This window comes from Otolemur garnettii, unplaced genomic scaffold (assembly GCF_000181295.1).
Source record: "Otolemur garnettii isolate 467f Iridium unplaced genomic scaffold, OtoGar3 scaffold00013, whole genome shotgun sequence".
NCBI classification, from domain to species: Eukaryota; Metazoa; Chordata; class Mammalia; order Primates; family Galagidae; genus Otolemur; species Otolemur garnettii.
Genome location: NW_003852408.1, coordinates 3756396 through 3775021, shown reverse-complemented (window position 1 = coordinate 3775021; position 18626 = coordinate 3756396). Strand labels below are relative to the sequence as shown.

At 37.4% G+C, this 18626-nt stretch overlaps 1 protein-coding gene across 13 annotated transcripts in view; it reads right to left on the bottom strand.

The window, feature by feature from the left end:
* Positions 1–1924: 1924 nt before the first annotated feature.
* Positions 1925–18626, bottom strand: part of TRIP12 (thyroid hormone receptor interactor 12) — a 147614-nt gene continuing 130912 nt past the window's right edge. For 12 of the 13 annotated variants that reach the window (XM_023510451.1, XM_023510455.1, XM_023510456.1 and 9 more), the window contains 8 exons: positions 12484–12598; positions 12049–12203; positions 10915–11079; positions 8772–8936; positions 7124–7237; positions 4784–4878; positions 4204–4307; positions 1925–3269 (listed from right to left, as the gene is read on the bottom strand). In XM_023510451.1, coding sequence (XP_023366219.1) covers positions 3073–3269; positions 4204–4307; positions 4784–4878; positions 7124–7237; positions 8772–8936; positions 10915–11079; positions 12049–12203; positions 12484–12598 — 1110 coding nt within the window. In that variant the 3' untranslated portion in view covers positions 1925–3072. Of the gene's footprint in view, positions 3270–4203; positions 4308–4783; positions 4879–7123; positions 7238–8771; positions 8937–10914; positions 11080–12048; positions 12204–12483; positions 12599–18626 lie in introns of those variants that run through there. The other variant, XR_002772109.1, reaches the window with a different exon arrangement.

Below are 18626 nucleotides of genomic sequence, written 5' to 3'. Positions count from 1 at the left end.
AACTCCCCTAAAAGGATTTGGCTTATGAATGCACTTTGATGAAAAATTGCCATTTCTTAGTAACTTTTTTTCTTGAAGTTCAACATTTCCATTTCCTGAGCTTATACTCACTGATAGGGATTCAGAGTATAGCCTCAACACCTGATGAACCAGAGGGACGATAACAAACTTAAAATTTGTCTATGATAACCCTTACTTGCTGAAAACTAAGGATGCAATTTGTTGGCTGCATTAGTTGGTGCTTTGTGCCTTGGCCTCTGGTCCATACAGATAGGACGCCTTAGAAAGTCACTGCAGAATAGGAAGTGAATGGTCACATTCAGCTGGCCAAACCACTCTTTTCTATATTATGTACCTATTTCAAACCCAGGAAAAGAGGCCTTTAAGCATGCTACCTTCTTTATATACGGCCATGGTGAAAGTTCTTCGCCACTACAAACACCGGGAACCAGAGACAAGTGTAAGAACAGAGGAATCATTCCTTACTATGAGTGGCTGTGCAGAAGTTTTCTGCTGGGTTAAGGCATCTAAAACTCTTTCCAAGTCTTTTCCTAATTAGTCCACCTAGAATTTAAGTTCACTTTTTTTTGGCAGGGGGAGGAGAGAAGATTACACTTAACCATCTCTTCCTTCTTAATGTGGAATAGTTAAAACTAGTTATTAATAAAAATGTTTCATATACAAAGCAATCAAATCAGTAACTGTCTAAATGACAACACAAATTTGGTGTTAGTTATGACTAACATCTGACTCCATCTCAGCAAGAATTAAAGGACAAGAAAATCTTAGCTGCTACCCAACTGTCTACATGTTGTAAAGCATACTAAGAAATTAGGCTTACTGATAGGGTTACTAAATAAATAATTTTAAGGCATAGCTGGAGTAACAGCAAATGATGTATACACTTTTTCCTTATGGGGCAATAATAAGGCCTCTGCCAAAAGAGACTGCTTCAAAATGGGGAGTTTTCCTGCCCCTGATTAACCAAAGTTCTCATGTATTTAAGAAAGCCAGAGGCTAAATCTTTCACACAGGTAGCTACTGACTTTGAAACACTCAAGACTCCAGAGTTTGAGTCAAAACCATCTTATGTACTTGTTTGATGCTAAAATCAATGAGGCCAAATCTGCCAGGGCCACAACATGGATAAAAGGTCAAATATAGACATTTTAATATGTAACATCTTATTTATACATGTTGAAATTTTAACAGAATCCTTTAAAAAATGAGGAAAATGCTTTATTCACACAAAATTTGTTGTGCTTAGTTTGTAAAAGCGATCAGAACAGTTGAAACATATCGATTCAGTCTTTAACTTCACTTGAAGCTGCTTACTTCCTAGGCTGTTAGTGGCGAAACTGCAGAAATGCGACTCCCTTTTTGGATTTCAGGATAAAGCTGCTCACTTGTTAGAGCCCCTGCAAGGACAGGGAGACCCCACCACCCCACAAACTCCTCTTGACAATCCCTTCCCACTTAACGGGGGTTTACTGCCTAAGTTATCTGTTAGGAGGGGATGTTTCTATATAAAGCCATTTAAGTGTAAAATGACAAAGCAATCTAAGTTTACTTTTGGGTGGTAGGATAGGGAAAGGGCTTCCATTGTTACGACCTTGGAACAGTCAGTAAAACAAAATTGATTTCTCAAAGTTCAATAAAAATAATTAGCTCATCTCTCATTTTCAAAGAGATGAATTATGAAAAATTCTCTCAAGTTTATGCAACTGGCTTAATTTTGAACCTTAGGGAATAATCTCCCATTTTTTCTTCACATTTTATGTTCTTCAAGTTGCTGTCATAAATTGTTTGAATAGCAACATCGGCCATGACCCGAACATGGAGAAGTGATGACTGACTTGCATTGAAATACATCTACACAATTCAAAGTTATGCATACAGCACAGAACTATAAACAAAAAGGTGAAGCAAACTTTATTTATTTTCAGGTAAAAACATTAACCTGATGGATTATTGCAGATTTGAGAAATCAGCACATAAAACAACTAGACAGCATTGCTTACAGGTGCTTTTATCTGTGTCGAGACAAAGGCTGAAGTTTGTCCCAAGTCAGCACTAGACGGGAAAGAGGAGAGTGGAATAAAGAAAGACTGTGAACAAAAACTTAAGAACAAAGGAGAAAAAAATTTTTACTCCAGCAGGGAATGAAAACTGATAATTTTGTTTAAAACTTTACATCAATTTAAAATGCTTTGGCCACAGAGCCAGATCAAGCTATGGATGTTTTAACCTATATAAAAGAAATGAATGAGCTTTCCATGCCTCCATTCCAGAGGCTATTGCTGCTGGAATCGCCATGTAAACAGTTCTACTGTGTCACCTGGTAAAAAGCCAATAATACCCTACATTAAAACTAAGCTATAAGGAAAGTTTACCTAGTTACAAAGGCTGAATTATATTGACAATATATTTCAATCCAATGAATTTTAAATTAAATCGTAATTTGAGAGAACATGGGACAAAACAAGCCCATGGCTAACGAAAATGTAACAACTGTGAGTGTTGTATACAAAAAACAAAACAAAAACTTGAATTGCACAGACAACAAATCAGGGAGAGAAAATTAGAGGGAAGTGAAAAGCACACAGAGCTAGTCTACTAAACTATATTTATCAGATACACATGAGCTTTAATTTCTGTACTTATGTACAAGAGTTGTCTTTGGAGGAAACAGAACTGCAGACTTAGCTAGATGGATACACACAGCCCAGAATTAAACTGCACAGCGACATTTATTGTTCCAGCCTGGAAAAACATCCCTTTTTTAAATTTCACACAGCAAAGCAAGTTAAAAACTTCACTCATCAAATAAATGATAATTTAAACAAGAACTTGCTAAAGAAACCTCATCACAACAATGTTTTAGGGCCTGATCACTTTAAGTCCATAGGGCCATTAATGAATATCAACCAAGTGTCTTTTATAATCTGCAAGCCGTTTTTCCTACAACAAGAAGGCGTAACATGTTTCCTTGACTCAGGTGATACATTTAGAAAAGAAATCATGATTTATTTCTTTTGCTGTAACAGGCAGACACTGCATTTCTTGTTGTGATCAGGAAAGATGGAACGACTGCTGCCCTTCTCTTGCTGCTATCAACAGTTTTTCACGCATTATCTCAATGCTTGAATAGTCCGGCAACTTAAGATAGTTCACACAAGTCATTACAGAGGGTAAGAAGTCATCTGGGTTTTCTGTTGATTCAAATGTTTTCCGGACAATTGTCAAAGGTGGATTCAGACTCCGGAATCCTGATTAAGAGAAGATAAAGACCAAAAAACTTAGTAATTTTTAAAAAAATGTTACTACTTGCTTGGCAACTACATGTTCAATATATAATTTCAGTATATGAAACCAGCTTTAAAAATTTTACTTATTAAAAAAGAAAAGGCCAGGTGCAGTGGGTCATGTCTGTAACCCTAACACACTCTGGGAGGCTGAGGTGGGTGGATTGATTAAGCTCTGGAGTTAGAGACCAGCCTGACCCTGTCTCTTAAAAATAGCTGGGCATTGTACTGGGCGCCTGTAGTCTCAGCTATTCTGGATGCTGAGGCAAAGAGGATCGCTTGAGCCAAAGAGTTTGAGGCTGCTGTGAGTGAGCCACAGCATTCTACTGAGGGCAACAAAATTAAGACTCTTCTCAAAAGAAATAAATACATTTTTAAAAAATTAAAAAAAATTACTTAATATCTATGTCATTGCATAATATAAAGGAAATAGTTCTTTATGCCTTCTGAATTTTTTTTTTTTGGGGGGCCTGGGCTGGGTTTGAACCTACTACCTCTGGTGTATGGGGCTGGCACCCTACTCCTTGAACCACCAGCGCTACCCAGCCTTCTGATTTTTAAAACAGAGTAAAAATTCAACTTATATGACAGACGCATTTCTGATAAATCAGATTTTAGAATCCATTCACATCTGAAGCAACTAATAGTTTGTAACATGCAAATGTCCTAGAATTTTATGTAGCCAGCATTACAGGTACACTGGGAATCCTATTTCAATGTATTTACAATAATCCTTATGAATTTCCCTGCCCATGGTCTCTTAATGTAGTGCACAGAAATGGAAAACTTAGAAATACATCAGAATAACTAAGAAGCACTATATGTTAAATGAAGAACCTCCTGCCTTTAAGTACTTCAGTTTCTCTCTTGTAGAATAAATGCTAAGCATAGTACCCACCTCCAACAGGCAATCTTGGGCTACCAGTCACAAACTGGAGAAATAACCTCTGTTGCTCATTATCAAAACTACTGAGAATCTCAAACAAGAACTTCACAGCCCGACTACAACAGAAATAAATAAACCAAAAATTAGTTTTAATTACACATCACTGACTTGCAATCTCTCACGATTAGATTATTAATTTCAATTATATGTGAATTCCCATTATAATGCACTCTGAAATCGTTTGTTTTTGTTGTTATAGCCAAAATTAAAATAGAATGACTATTACGATAAACGAGACTTGATCTGGTATTGTACATATATTTCTGCTTTAGTGTATGTTAATAATGAATGCATAATGGGATTAAACCTGTATTCCCAACCCCCTGCTATTTTCACAGAAATACCTGAATAAGAAACTCTTAGGTCTTAAAATTGTAGTCTTGAGAGAAATAATGCCAAAATATCAGAAAGCCTCTTTTAACAGGCAGATTTTAAAACGGCTCCTTAAACTTTTGTAGATCATTTTACACACACACACTTCTAAATTCTTGACTATCAAGAATTAAAAAACTGGCAGACCCCCAGTATTTACCTGTCATGAGTATAACCGTGATCGGGCCTACAGCATTCCATCAATGTCTTTGCATCCCAAGTGTCTGCTTTACTGCCACACAGGAGCTGATCCAGCTGCCAAGTTTAAATAACAGTAAAGAATTACTAAAGAAATATCTTGCTTGAGTGGAAATAAAGGTCTTATTTACCAAATAGATGATTAGTTTCAGTACTAAAACCTTCTGCTTGAGACCTCTTTATAATCTGCTCTTCTAATATATTTAGAGATTCCATTTCTGTTTCAGTTGCATAACAACAGGTACTCTGCCCATTTGCAGGGAGTGAAATCTAGAGAAGCCATCAATCTCTGACACACATCCTTGATTTTAGTCTTCCTAACTCTTTTCATTATGTTAGAAACCCTAAGTTGATAATTTGCTTCTCATCAGGGAGATTTTATAAATCTTGACTTTCACAAACACAAAGATTAACAATAACAGAAGCCAAGAGACAGAAAAGAGAGCTGGAGAGAGAGATGGGAGAAGAAAGCTGAACTGAGCCATAACAAAAGGGTTGGTCTTTACATTTTGTAAAGAGAGGCCCATGTATGCAATATGGTTATTTGCCTGGGACCAACCTAGACATTACAGAATGAAGAGTGGAAAGCAAGAAACAGTTTGTAGAGCCAGATGTGGTAGCTCACGTCTGTACTTATAATCCTAGCACTCTGGAAGGCCAAGACAGGCCGATCGCCTGAGCTCAGGAGTTTGAGAGCAGCCTGTGCAGAGCAATACCCCATCTCTACTAAAAACAGAAAAACTAGCCAGGGATTGAGGGGCGCCTGTAATCCCAGCTACTTGGGAGGATGAGACAAGATGATTGCTTACACCCAAGAGTCTGAGGTTGCTGTGAGCAGTGACACCATGGCACTCTACCCTAGGGTAGCTGAGACTCTGTCTCAAAAAAAAAAAAGAAGAAGAAATGGTTTTATGCTCTTGTAATTTCCTCCATTTAAAAAACCATGTGTGAAAGACTATATACTTCAAGAAAATCCGGTTTAAGGCAAATGAAATTTAATTATCTACCGAATATCACTAGCCAGTACCTTAAACATGTATAATTTGCATTGCCCTGCTCAATAAGGGTTATTCTAATTATAGATGAAAAGAGTCCTATCAAATACAGTAACTTGAGTATGATCAGACAGGTAAGTGGTGAGGACCAGGATTTAATTCAAGGGGCAACATTTGCTGCTTTCAATTCCAGGTGACAATGACATATAATGTTTGCCTAAAAGTATGAGGCACACCATATACATGAGTAAGTGGCAAATTAAAATGGACATAAAAACAATGGAGATTCTAAGTCACTCAAAGATTTCCAGATTTGGTCAGTAATGAATGTGTACTCTAAAACTGGGATCGAAAAAAATAAAAAGTTTTCAAATTGAGAAAACCTAATACATTTTAGGGCCTTTCTATGATACCTCATTATCAGGGAACAATTCTTTGGGATTCTTGTTGCCCTTTTTTATTTTTTTGAGACAGAGTTTCACTCTGTCACCCTGGGTAGAGTGCTGTAGCGTCACAGATCACAGCAACCTCAAACTCCTGGAATCAAAGGATTCTCTTGCCTTAGCCTCCCAAGCAGCTGGGACTATAGGCACCCGCCTGTTGTCCCAGCTACAATGCCTGGCTATTTTTAGAGATAGGGTCTCACTCTTGCTCAGGTTGGGCTCTTGCTCAGGTTGGGCTCAAACTTGTGAGCTCAGGCAATCCACCCACCTTGGTCTGCCAGAGTGCTAAGATTATAGGTTTGAGCCACCCTGCCCACCAGCCTTCCTGTTGCTCTTCCAAGGAAAGATAGCTGGACAGAACTACGCAGTAACCCATTTTTTTCCATTCTCAGAAATATTCTATTATTTGGCAATTAGATAACATGTCGACACTTCCTTACAACTTCAAAGTCTAGTTCTGATGATGAAACAATCCCTCATTTAATCCAGGAAGTTTAGTTTTCATTGCCATACACCCATGCTCCCCTTGCAGCCACAGCAATACAGTCACGCCCAGTACTCCACACACAGCACAAGTTCCATACTGTACTAAGAATCCCACTGGGCATTAAAGGTCTCAGTTGACAAAGATGCTCTGCTTACTATAACACATGTGCCCTAAAAGGGAACACCTACTTTAACATTTTTCCCTGCGCAGATGATTTCCTGTCTTTCCAAAACATCCACCCCTTTCTCACAATCCCCATTTTTGGTTTTTAATGCAACAATGGGGTCTACGACTGGACAGCACTGAAATACTCCACTAATGTTAGGTACATACCTAGGAATAACCAAATAAATAAAAAACAACTACAAATAACTCACTTCCTCTGGGTAGAAGTACTGAAGATGACTGAGTGGGAAGACTGATTCAAATCCATCTCTGAATGAGTCAAATTGCCTAGAAACGCCTTCATTTAGTGCCCAGAATATAACCAGCTGCAAAAAGCAAAGTTTTTAAAAAACTGTGACAAAATTTCAAGTCTCTATTTTAACATGTAGCAAAGTACAGTAAAACATCCTTTTGGACCACTTTATAAAGAGCAAACAAGTTATTGGTTCTTTAAAATATCTTCCACAAAATTGCTTGAGTAAAAGGTCAGTGAGGTCAGTATCTACTTGGGGGCTTGTCTAATAAAAACATATTAAAAAAAGTGCATTTATACATATTTTAAAATTCATTTGTGTAAAACTCTTATAGCATAGAGTTGTATGACCTTACCAGAGAAGAATTTCCCAAGAAGATAATGTTATTGAGAATTCAAGATAATATTTTAAGATTTGTAATTAGCAACTGTTAAGGGTTTTTAACTTTTCATGCAAAATGTTTAGTTGTAAATCCTGAAAATTCTTAGAACTCAGCCTTTTGGCAGTGTGTGCCTCCTTCAAGAAGCAGGCAAGGCCTGGTAAGCAGTCTCATGAAACTGAAGGGTAATAGAAAGAGACTCCAATCCAACATTATCTGGTCACGAATGACTTAGGCGCGTTCTCTATTTCTGTACCACTGGGTATAGAAATACAGAATATTTTCAGATAAAAATGAAAACATTATTATTTTGTTGACAGAAAAATATAAGCATTATTATAAATTATCTTTAGAGACACTTAATCTGGACATTATTTGCTAGTAAACTGTAAGAATAGCTTTAACAAAGTCTGTAAAAGAAAACAGGATGAGAAGACAGTCCTACTAAATATTGAAAAATATTACTTATGAATCACAAAACTGTTAGTAAGAGGTGATCTGAGATGTTACAGATGTTTGTCTTCATTCTGTTTTAAGCTGATGAAGAAACTGGAGCTGAAGTTTTTCAGAGGCTCTGTCTAAGGTCCCATGGCAAGTTAGTGGAAAAGTCAAGTCTAGGTGTAGATGGATAGTCTGACTTAAATCCAATATTCTTGCCTCCCACTATCAGTAATAAACCAAAACAAACTTTTAAAACATTGGTAATGAAGATTTATATATTTACAATATAATTCACATTCAATATAAAATTATTTTTTGTAATTTAGCAATAAACAAGGACCACAAAGAAGTAATTTGAAAGCCTCCAACACTTTAGTGTGCACACATGCAAAATGGAGGCAATTCTGTCAAGAAAGCTGGCTTGAAAGGCAGAAATCAGTTTAATGAGAACACAAATGATGGTTCCTTTTCACTCATTTTTTCTTAAGCTAGGAAATGCTGTGTTATTAGAAAGCATTCAAACTTGAGGATAATTCAAGGTTATACAAGATGTCAAGACATATTTCGTGTCTTCTCCAGGGCAAACAAAGCTAAGGTCTGACAAGGGGGCTTTCAGGCAGTGGTCCGGGGGAAGAGGAAGGTCAAGTCACAACCTACACAGGCAGAAGCTAAGTGACAACTGTCTTAAGCTTCCTGATATGAGGAAAAGCTTCCCTTTCCCTCACAAGTACAAAGAGGCTGCCATCCTCATAGCTCCCCCTCCCCCCAAGACATGCAGCTACATACTCTTAGATACTCCTCTAAATTGTGGATAGTAACTGGTATATCCTTCCCTCCTTTCTTCAGTTCGATGTTGGGAAACCCCGGCAGAGTGAAATCCAGTCCCAGATCTTCAACTGAGCAGCCATTCATAGTCAGAGCTTCCAATGCATATTGTAAACTTTCTTTGGTCTTAAAAAAACAAAGGGGGGGGGGGGGGAGTCAAGTACAAGAATTTGGTTTTTTATTAGCATATCTTTTGTTTTTATAAAGTTGGTATGTTCCTTTATTCTTAGCTTTATTTTTGTAAAAGAAAAGATCTTGAATGTTACTGTATTATGAGCTGCTATAGCTCAGTGTAAGCATACTCAAATCAAACTTCACTGGAAGTGCATAGGAGAGTTCACATAATAGTTAATTTTAAGAGTGCAGACTCTTAGAACAAAATTTTCCAAATTTTCTGGGCTAATCTTGATGAATTCAATACTGTATAAATACACAGCAAATACTAAGGAATACAATTGGGGAAATTATAAATACAAAAAAATGTACTATCTAGTGATGGTAATTAACTCTTTCCCCTGTTCAAGTCTAAAGAATACCCTGAATATGCTTCAGTCAACTACTTCAGGCCTCTGAAGTATAGAAAATTTCTACTGGGGACAGGGCGTGGTGGCACATGCCTATAATCTTAGCACTTTGGGAAACCCAGCTGGATAGATCACCTGAGCTCAGGAATTTGAGACCAGCCTGAGCAAGAGCAAGAAGACCCCGTTATCTCTAAAAAAGAGCTGGGCATTTTGGCTGGCACCTGTAGTCCCAGCTACTTGGGAGGCTAAGGGGAGAGGATCTCTTGAGCTGCAAAGTTTGAGGTTGCTGTGAAGCTATGAAGCCATGGCACTCTACAGAGGCCAACAAAGTGAGACTCTGTCTTAAAAAAAAAAAAAAAACTATACAGTAAAATTGTGATTAAAAAAAAGTTCTGGCTCAGCACCTGTGCTCCCAGCTACTTGGGAGGCTGAGGCAGGAGACTCGCTTGAACCCAAGAGTTGGAGGTTGCTGTGAGCTGTGATGCAATAGCACTCTACCCAGGGGGACAGCTTGAGTCTCTGTCTCCAAAAAAAAAAAAAAAAGTTCCAAAAACTCTAAGAAAGTTATATCATGCTGTGAAGACAAAAGTTAAAAGGTAGTCTGTATTATTCACTTTTTAAAATGCTTGTTATAAAAGATCTACATAATATCTTTTTTTAATTAAATATCAAAGACCAACATAAAAAATGTAAATTCTGTCTGAAAATGAAGGCATCCAATACAGGAAAAAGATAAAGAGTTTTCCAGATTAGAAATGCCTCTGTGTATGAAATTTCTACAGGCTAAGCAGCAGTTATGGTACAGAAACCTGGTCATTTAAACTAGAAAAAGCTAGGAGTTGATTATTAATTAATTAATAATTATTAAAACTCATCAGTTTAAAAATAAGGAACAGAAAGATGTTTAGGATTCTAGATAATTCACAATACCAAGGAAGTGGCAGGTGATTGAAGATAAAGAATAGTCATTAGGGACTATGTCCATTTTTAACTTCTCTGAAAAAACCCACATTTAACTTTGGATGATGTTACCTGCCCAAATGGAAGCTATCTGAGTCAGTGTCACAAAAATACAACTTGCTTTCTCCTAATATCAGAATCACTACTGACCTCAAACCGAATAAAATTATTTTTTTATCTATTCTTACTATGTATGTACAGCTTCTCATGATCTCTATAGAAACAAGCAAACAGTTCCAAAATTAAGCCACCTTTCCTGAAAATAAATCTGTTCCTAGAATAGTTTTATTGATTCAAATGCTTGCTAAGCAATTCAGTATGACAAAGTATCTTCTCAGATACCTAAAATCCGCCTAAAATTTAATAAACAAGACCTCTTATTTATGGTTTGAGTATATTTTATTTGCTAATCAAGATGTTTATTCATCACTTGCTGTTATGTGTAGTATAGGTCATCTGACCCATCGCAAAAATCACATACTTCAATTAGTATAATAAAAACTCTTCTAAAATAAAATATTAATATAAAATAACCACTGGGTCAAATAAAAACCATTTAACAAAGCATCATTTTGGTAAAAGAAAGAACTGATCCACTCAACTGTATCTTCTAAGCTTACCTGGGATTTATCTTGTTCAAGTCTTTTCTTCTGTCTGACAATGTCTTCTAGGTGATACACTGATCTGGCTACAACTGGGTCAATATCAAACAAATCATGTGATGTCAATGAAGTTTCCTGCCGTAGCATCCACTTATAGAAGGGCAAGCCAAGAGGAAGGTCCACCTGAAAGGGAACATGCAGAATGTTCTACCTGTCACTGTAGAATTACCTCAGTTCTCTAACAGATATTTCAAGGGGTCATTTATATTTAGTAACTGTTTCTCCCACTATATGAAATGCATTATCTCTCTGTGAACAATATAGAATACTGAAGAAACCTATTTAAATTCTACTACGAAACTGAATTCTTCAGTAGAGTGGGCATATTCTTCATTAACACCTTCCACATGAGGGCATCCAAAACTACCAAGAAGTACCTAAGGATTACTCTATTTTGGGCAGTAAACCCAATTCCACAGTAGCCTATATTATTAAACATTCTGAAGAAATAAATGTTAAAAAAAGAATTTATATTTAAAATAGAAAAATAAACAGAACTTCTAAAATAATTGATAAACTCCCTACTATTTAAAGTGAAATTGTAAGCTTGTGAATTCGGCTTTAGATAGAAATATCTTAAACGTACTGACAAAGTACCTCAAAAAATGTCGAGAAGAGGAAAGAAAAAAGGTCTAGAAATACCAAAATCTCTGTGATACTGATTACTTGTGTTATTTTCACAACAGCATTCTAATGGAAATTTAATGAGGTTTAGCTACATACTTACGGTTTCCTACTGATATAAAAAGGCAATGTCAAACATTTTAGGAAATATAATTAATACCACCCTTAACACTATCTGATTCTCTGAACCCTTGCTACTCAAAGAGTGGTCCACAAACTAGCATCTGGTACCCTCTGGGAGCCAGTGTAAAAACATGGATCTTGGGCAGTAGGATAGCACCCACACACCTGTCCTATTGAATAAGAATTGGCATTTTAAACAAAATCCCCATAATGTACATAATGCATATGTACACTGAAGTTTGAGAAGCACTGCTCCAAAATGCAGCATTAAATGCAGGGAAATGAAGTACTTTCACAGGATATTACACAAAAAAATTGTAGAAAAGCAAACCATCTTACACTTACCAATCTAAAATCCATGATAGCCTTGGCCATTAACTTTCCTAAGAAACGAAACTTCATCTTAACCTTTGCGATATGAGCTGGCTTAGCTGTCCGACCAAAGGGAAGTGCAAAAAGGCCCTGGAGGTTTTGAATATACTTGGTCCCCTCTTGGCTTCCTGTAAGATAAACAATTCACTAAACTTTAGATGGTAGTTCTAAAAGCAGAACAAAATATGGTAACAAGAACATTTAAGAAATTCGATATTCTCAAAATCGTAGTACAGATCACTGAATGAAGACCTCCAGAGCTTAAAAGGCCTTCCCTTTTGATAAAAGAGAAAATAGAGATATAAAGCATGAGCCTCCATTAGAAATTAACCATATTTAATGAATTCTAAGAGTCTGTTACCTGATCTGAGTAACACATATTGCCCAACTAACTCAGATTAACATTACCTTTTGGATTGCTAAGAGTTACTTCTTCACCTCTCCAGAGACCCAAGTCAGCTCTCTGTAGTTCCTGAGATACAAGTGCATAAAACTCCAGTGTAGGCCCAAGACCTGTACCAACCTACAGAAATACACAAGCAGAACAATTACAAATGTAAGAACTGCGGTGCTCTTTCACCTGCCAACTTCTTGGCAATGTGGACAATCACAACTGTTTTCCCAAATGTTTGGATTGGGTTTATTCCTTTGGTCCTGGTGACCTAGAACAGGAACTAGCAACCCTTTATTATTTCCTACTCCCTTTGGCTTCAACATTTTAATTGTATGATTTAAGCTCATAATACTGATAAATTAATGTTGTGGCTGTACATCTTTCCATCAGGGACCAAGGTAGCACGATTTGTGTATGGATTTCTTTCTCCTTTTTTCTCTTCAGTGAACCCCAAACCAGTGTAAATGTCATCTTCCCAGGAAAAGTATCCCTATCTGCCCCAAACAGTTAATTTACTTCCTTTTTCTTAGAACTTACATTTCAGCTACGTAAGTATTTACTACATTACTTTTCCACAATTTCATTATATGTGTATATATTTCATAAAAGGCTGTTTTACATTGTAGCAACCTAAAAGAGACTTGTTGAATAAAATGTAAAGAGAAGGTCTGGATCTACACCAGAGCTTCCAGGGCTGACTATGCCTCACACAGGACTCCAGTGCCTCTCAAGCCCCACGGTGCAGTGAGATCTCCAGCAGCCTTAGCAGCATGCATAGGTGGAGGGGCCAAAGAGTCTGAGTGGGGACCATGGGGGTCTAGTTTAGAGCCTGAGCAATGGAATTATTAAACAAGCTCCAAAGGTAATTGTATAGCCTTGAACAGAATCCCTCCTTCATGAGATATATGTGAACATGCATGGAACAGCGCTCCTAGCCTAGGCATTCTTTTATGTTCTACTGAGGTAGATAATGACCAGTTCATGTTATAGTTTATAGGTTAAATCTAATGGTAATCCTGTCACAAGAAGGATACATTTCATTTACTATTTTACCATTTTAACAATTACTTTTAAAAATGACCCACAGTAGCGTTAAAGATTAGATGTAATCTACCAAATGATTAGCTCTGATTTCAAAACAGATTTGCTTAGACCTAGTGGTGCTTTCTTGATTAACCCCATCCCTCTGTTAGAAATCCCCATCAGGAAACAGAATTACTATTCACCCCAAAATGAATACTTCAACCAAAACCTTAGAAGCCATCCTCATCCCTGCTCTAACCCCCCATAATCCGATTTGAAGTGTTACCTTCAAATTATACACTTCACCCAACCACTGTCCTCTCTTAAAGACGACTACTGCTACATGCCCCGAGACAGTCTGTGCACTAGCTCCCCAACATTTTATACTCCATTATTATGGGTGGCAAGAGTGGGCCTTATAAAATCAAGTTTGTGTCATTTCTTTGTGCCCTCTGAAGGTTTCTCATCTCACTTAAAGCAAAACTTTAGTCCGTACAATGGCCTACATGATCCCTCCCCAAACCCCACTTCTGACCTTAACTGCCCTGCCCTTGGTTCACTATGCTGGAGCCACACTCACCCTCCAGCAGGCCAGGAACACTGTCTCTCTTCTGTTGCTAGAGATACCTTTCCCACAGACAGCAGCAACTTACCTCCATGCAAGTGTTCTCCATCGTGCTCTACCCTCTTTCTGTGTTTTACTTTTCTTTATTGCAAAATCTAACACATATATATGTATACACTAAGTATGTATCAGCCTCCCCAAGCCAAGAGTTAAGTTCCACAAAGGGGGGAACTTTGCATATTTTTTTCTATACTAAATCTTGGGCATTTGGAGGAGAGCAGGAAGAGGGAAGATGAGAGCTCCAAGAAAACCCTGCAGTAATCTCTGGTATCCACCAGATGGTGCTTTAAAGCCAGTTAATTCTCTCTTTGGCATAAAATCACCCCAGGCTAAATAAAAGTCAGGAATTTAATTTGTCTATTTCCTGCATCCAAACACTATTATTTCTAAAACAGGCTTAATTTGAAATATTAAAGAACACAGTGTAACTCAAAGCACTTTCCTCTGTGAGTAGGTGGCAGGTAGAAGGTCCAAGCCACGTGTACTCTGGCAATACAACCCCTACCTAGGGCTGGGAGCATTTCCCTGTAGTTCAACCTGCTCTACTCAGGGATCTATCTTCCTTCTGCTCAGCCACACTAATAAAAAGTATTATACTTTAAAAAGCATAAAAGTCTAGAAACAAAAACACAGAAAAACTAAGTCTGACAACTTACCTTAAAATGCAGTCTTTTCTATCAAAGTTAACATACACTAACAGAGTTAGCACTTATTATGCAATAGGCAATCGTCTAATAAGCACTTTACATATTTCAGCCCATTTAATCATTCTCATAATATGAAATGATGAGCTGGGTACATTATGGTCTCTGCTGAGATGAGGACAGTTGGATTGCCCAACTTCACACAGCCAAGTGGGGAAGCCAGGCTCCCCAATCTATGATTCTGACACCTTGCACCATCCCAAAGGAGACTGAGTTATTTTTTTAGCCCTAAGCCCTCAAGCTTGGGTGGTCTTCTGAGCCCAAAGATTGGTCTAATTCTTCCCCTGGCTAGCTAATCATGACAATTCAAGATGGAGCCCATCTTGATCTGACATTTTGATTGGGCTTATTCTACAGCCAGTTAGAAATTCTTCCTAAAGACCATTAGCTGAATTGTACAGTTGAATTTGATTCATCACCTGAAGTTCTATGCATCTACAAAGCCAGTGGTTGAAGTATAGGGAGTAAGAGGTGCTTCTCCCTCCCCCAGTGAAGCCAGCCTCCTGGAATGTATTCCAAAGTCAATAGGTAAGACCCATCAAGAAAGATTATAAAATTTTGACATGTCCACAATCCAATTCTGGTACTTAGAATACTGAGTGTGAACCAATCTGAGTTTGTCTAGATTTAATATAAGTGCAATTTTTTTTTTTTAAGAGACAGAGTCTTAGTTTGTTACCCTCAGTAGAGTGCTGAGGCATCACAGTTCACAACAACTTCCAGCTCTTGGGCTTAGGTGATTCTCTTGCCTCAGCCTTCCAAGTAGCTGGAACTATAGGCACCTGGCTATTTTTTTGTTGCAGTTTGGCCAGGGCCGGGTTCGAACTGCCCCTTGGTATATGGGGCCAGCACCCTACTTACTGAGCCACAGGGCTGCCCAATCAATTTTTTTTTTTTAAAGAGATAAGAGTTTTACTCAGTCACCCTGGGTAGAATGCTGTGGTGTCATAGTTTACAGCAATCTTAAACTCTTGAACGCATGTGATCCTTTTGCTTTCTTTAGCCTTCCATGTACCTGGGACTACAGGTGCCTCCCATAATGCCTGGCTAGTTTTTCTATTTTTAGGAGAAATGGGTCTTGCTTTGCTTAGGCTGGTCTTGAACTCCTGAGCTCAAGAAATCTACACACCTCAGCCCTAATGTAAGATCAATATTAACAGAACCATGAAGTTTAAGAATTACCTGGCAAGAGAAAACTATGTTTGAGTAAAAAAGTAGGTAGCATGGTTAAAGAGAGTAAGAACATCAAGATGGTTAAAGCAAAAGTCTTGCAATCTCATGAATAAAAAATCTGGATACACATGGCATCCTCTGCACAACAGGCATGACCAAGGTATATTCAAAAGAAGATCTAAGTTTCTTACCTCAGCAGGCAAGGGCCTCCACCCCATCTGGACTCCTCTTAATGTCTCCCTTCCCTCCCAATACTTCCAGAGTGGTACTCACTCCTGTCACTCACCACCAAGCCTAATGCTTGGCTCAAGCCCCATCTCCCACTGGAATAGAGTCCCTCAACCCTCCTCCTCTCTTTGGTTAAGGTCTAACTCAAGAGCTTATATCTCCACAAGGCCTTCCCTACATGCTTTGAGAAAAGTGCCATTCACTTGGTACTATACCATTCCACTTGCCAAATCCTTTCATCCTGTGTCTCCCTAACTATGCTGTAACCTTTTGAGTACAGGAACTCTGTTCTAACTTGGATCCCTAGCATGCAGTGTTATCTCTCTGCACACAACTTAAAAAATTCAATTTTGGTGATGAAACACTCTAAAGTTAATTTTCAAAATCTTAACAAAGAGGAGAAAATAAAAAAATCAAAGTCAAGATTAAAATCACTTGGATAACTGCAGATAGTATTATAGATCAAACTGCTAAATCTACATAGTACTTACCACAATCCAGGCTCTGTTCTAACTCTTCACATAGAAATCCATCACAACTTTGAGGTTGTACTACTATTACCCACGTTATACTGATAAGAAAACTGATGGACAGAGCAGTTGGCTATTATAAATAATAGATACAATGGAAAGTTTGGAATCAAGTCCGTGAGAGAGGTCAGAAGTCTAAAAACTAAGTTTTGACTTAAAAATCAGGCAAGAAAAGAAGGAAAAGTGTCCCTGAGACTCAATAAAATATATAGAAAATCATTACTTGAATCAGAAGGACCTCAGAAGGATCTAAAGATTAAGTAAAAATTAAGGGAAGTAAAACTGTCTTTACATGACAGGACCATCTAAAACACAGGCGATTAAGCTGCAGCTGGCAGGCCAAAGTACAATGCTGGCGCTCAGTTTTCTGTAAGCTGTGAATACTTTTACATTTTTAAATGCTGGAAAAACCTTGAATATTTTTGAGTGCATGAAAATTATATGAACTTCAAACTTCAGTGATTATAAAGTTTTACTATAACACAGCCATGCTGATTCATCTACGTATTGTCCAGCGCCACTTTCATGCTACAAAAGCAAAATTGAGTAGCTGTGATGGAGGCTGTTGTATTCACAAAACCTTTACCGTCTGGTCCTTTATAGAAAAGTTTCTCAAATACCTATAGACATAAATTAGTAAGCAAAATTGAGAACAATTAAGACCTAAATAAGTGTACAACTACACTTTGTTCATGGACCAGAAGATATAATACTGTAAGCACATCAATTCTCTACAAACTGATCTAAATTCAGTGAAAATTCTAATCAAAATCCTACCATGCTTTTGCAGACACTGGTAAGCTGATTCTAAAATTTACACGAAATACAAATCGAGAATAATTACAAACAACTTTGGAAAAGAAAAACAAAGCTGGAGGATTCACACTATCTGATTAAAATTTACTATAAAGAACAGAGCAGAAAAATCTCCAAAGGGACCCAAATACCACAGTCAACTGATTTCCAACAAAAGGGACAAAGCAAATTCAACAAAGGAAATAAGGTCTTTTCAACAAATGATGCTAGAAAAACTGAATGGCCTATCTTTAGTTAAAAAAACAAGCGAAGACCCTCAACCCTTAATTGATATCACATATAAAAATTAACTCAGAATTGATCATAGACTAAGAACTAAAAACTAAACAACTTACAGAATACATAGGAATAAAAATGTTTTGAGACCTATGGTTTAGGGGATGTGCAAAAAACACAAACCAGAAAAGAAAAAAGCTGTTCTATTGGATTCCATCAAATCTAAAAACTTAGCTCTTCCAAAGACATTTTATAAGGAAATAAAAAAGATAGCTACAAACTTGGAAAAAAATAGCAAAAAGAAGTGAGCATAATTCTTGGACATGTCTCCAAAAGATATATGAGTGGCCAATAAGCAACGAAAAGACAATCAGTATGTCACTGGTTGTCAAGGAAATGCAAATTAAAACCACAATAGATACCACCATAAACGCACTAGAATAACTAAAATTAAAAGGACTGACAATATGCAACTAGAACTCACATAAATTACTGGTGGTAATGTAAAATGTGATGGCCACTTTGGAAAATAATTTGGTATCTCTTACCAACAACTGCCATGGGGGTAGGAGTGGGAGTTGGGGGTATAAATGACTGCCAAGTCATTTTGTGGGAGGGAACTTTTTGTGGCAACTAACTATTCTTTATTTTGATGCCATATTGGTTACAATTGTATACGATGTACATCTACCAATTCTTAGAACTGTACATTTGTATGTAGTTTATTATTTGTAACTTTTGTCTCAGTAAATGTGGTATTTTTAAATAAAAAGGCAGTTCAAACATGTGGAGTTATTAGTTCTTTAAAATATCCTCTTTTGGCTCGGCGCCTGTGGCTCAAG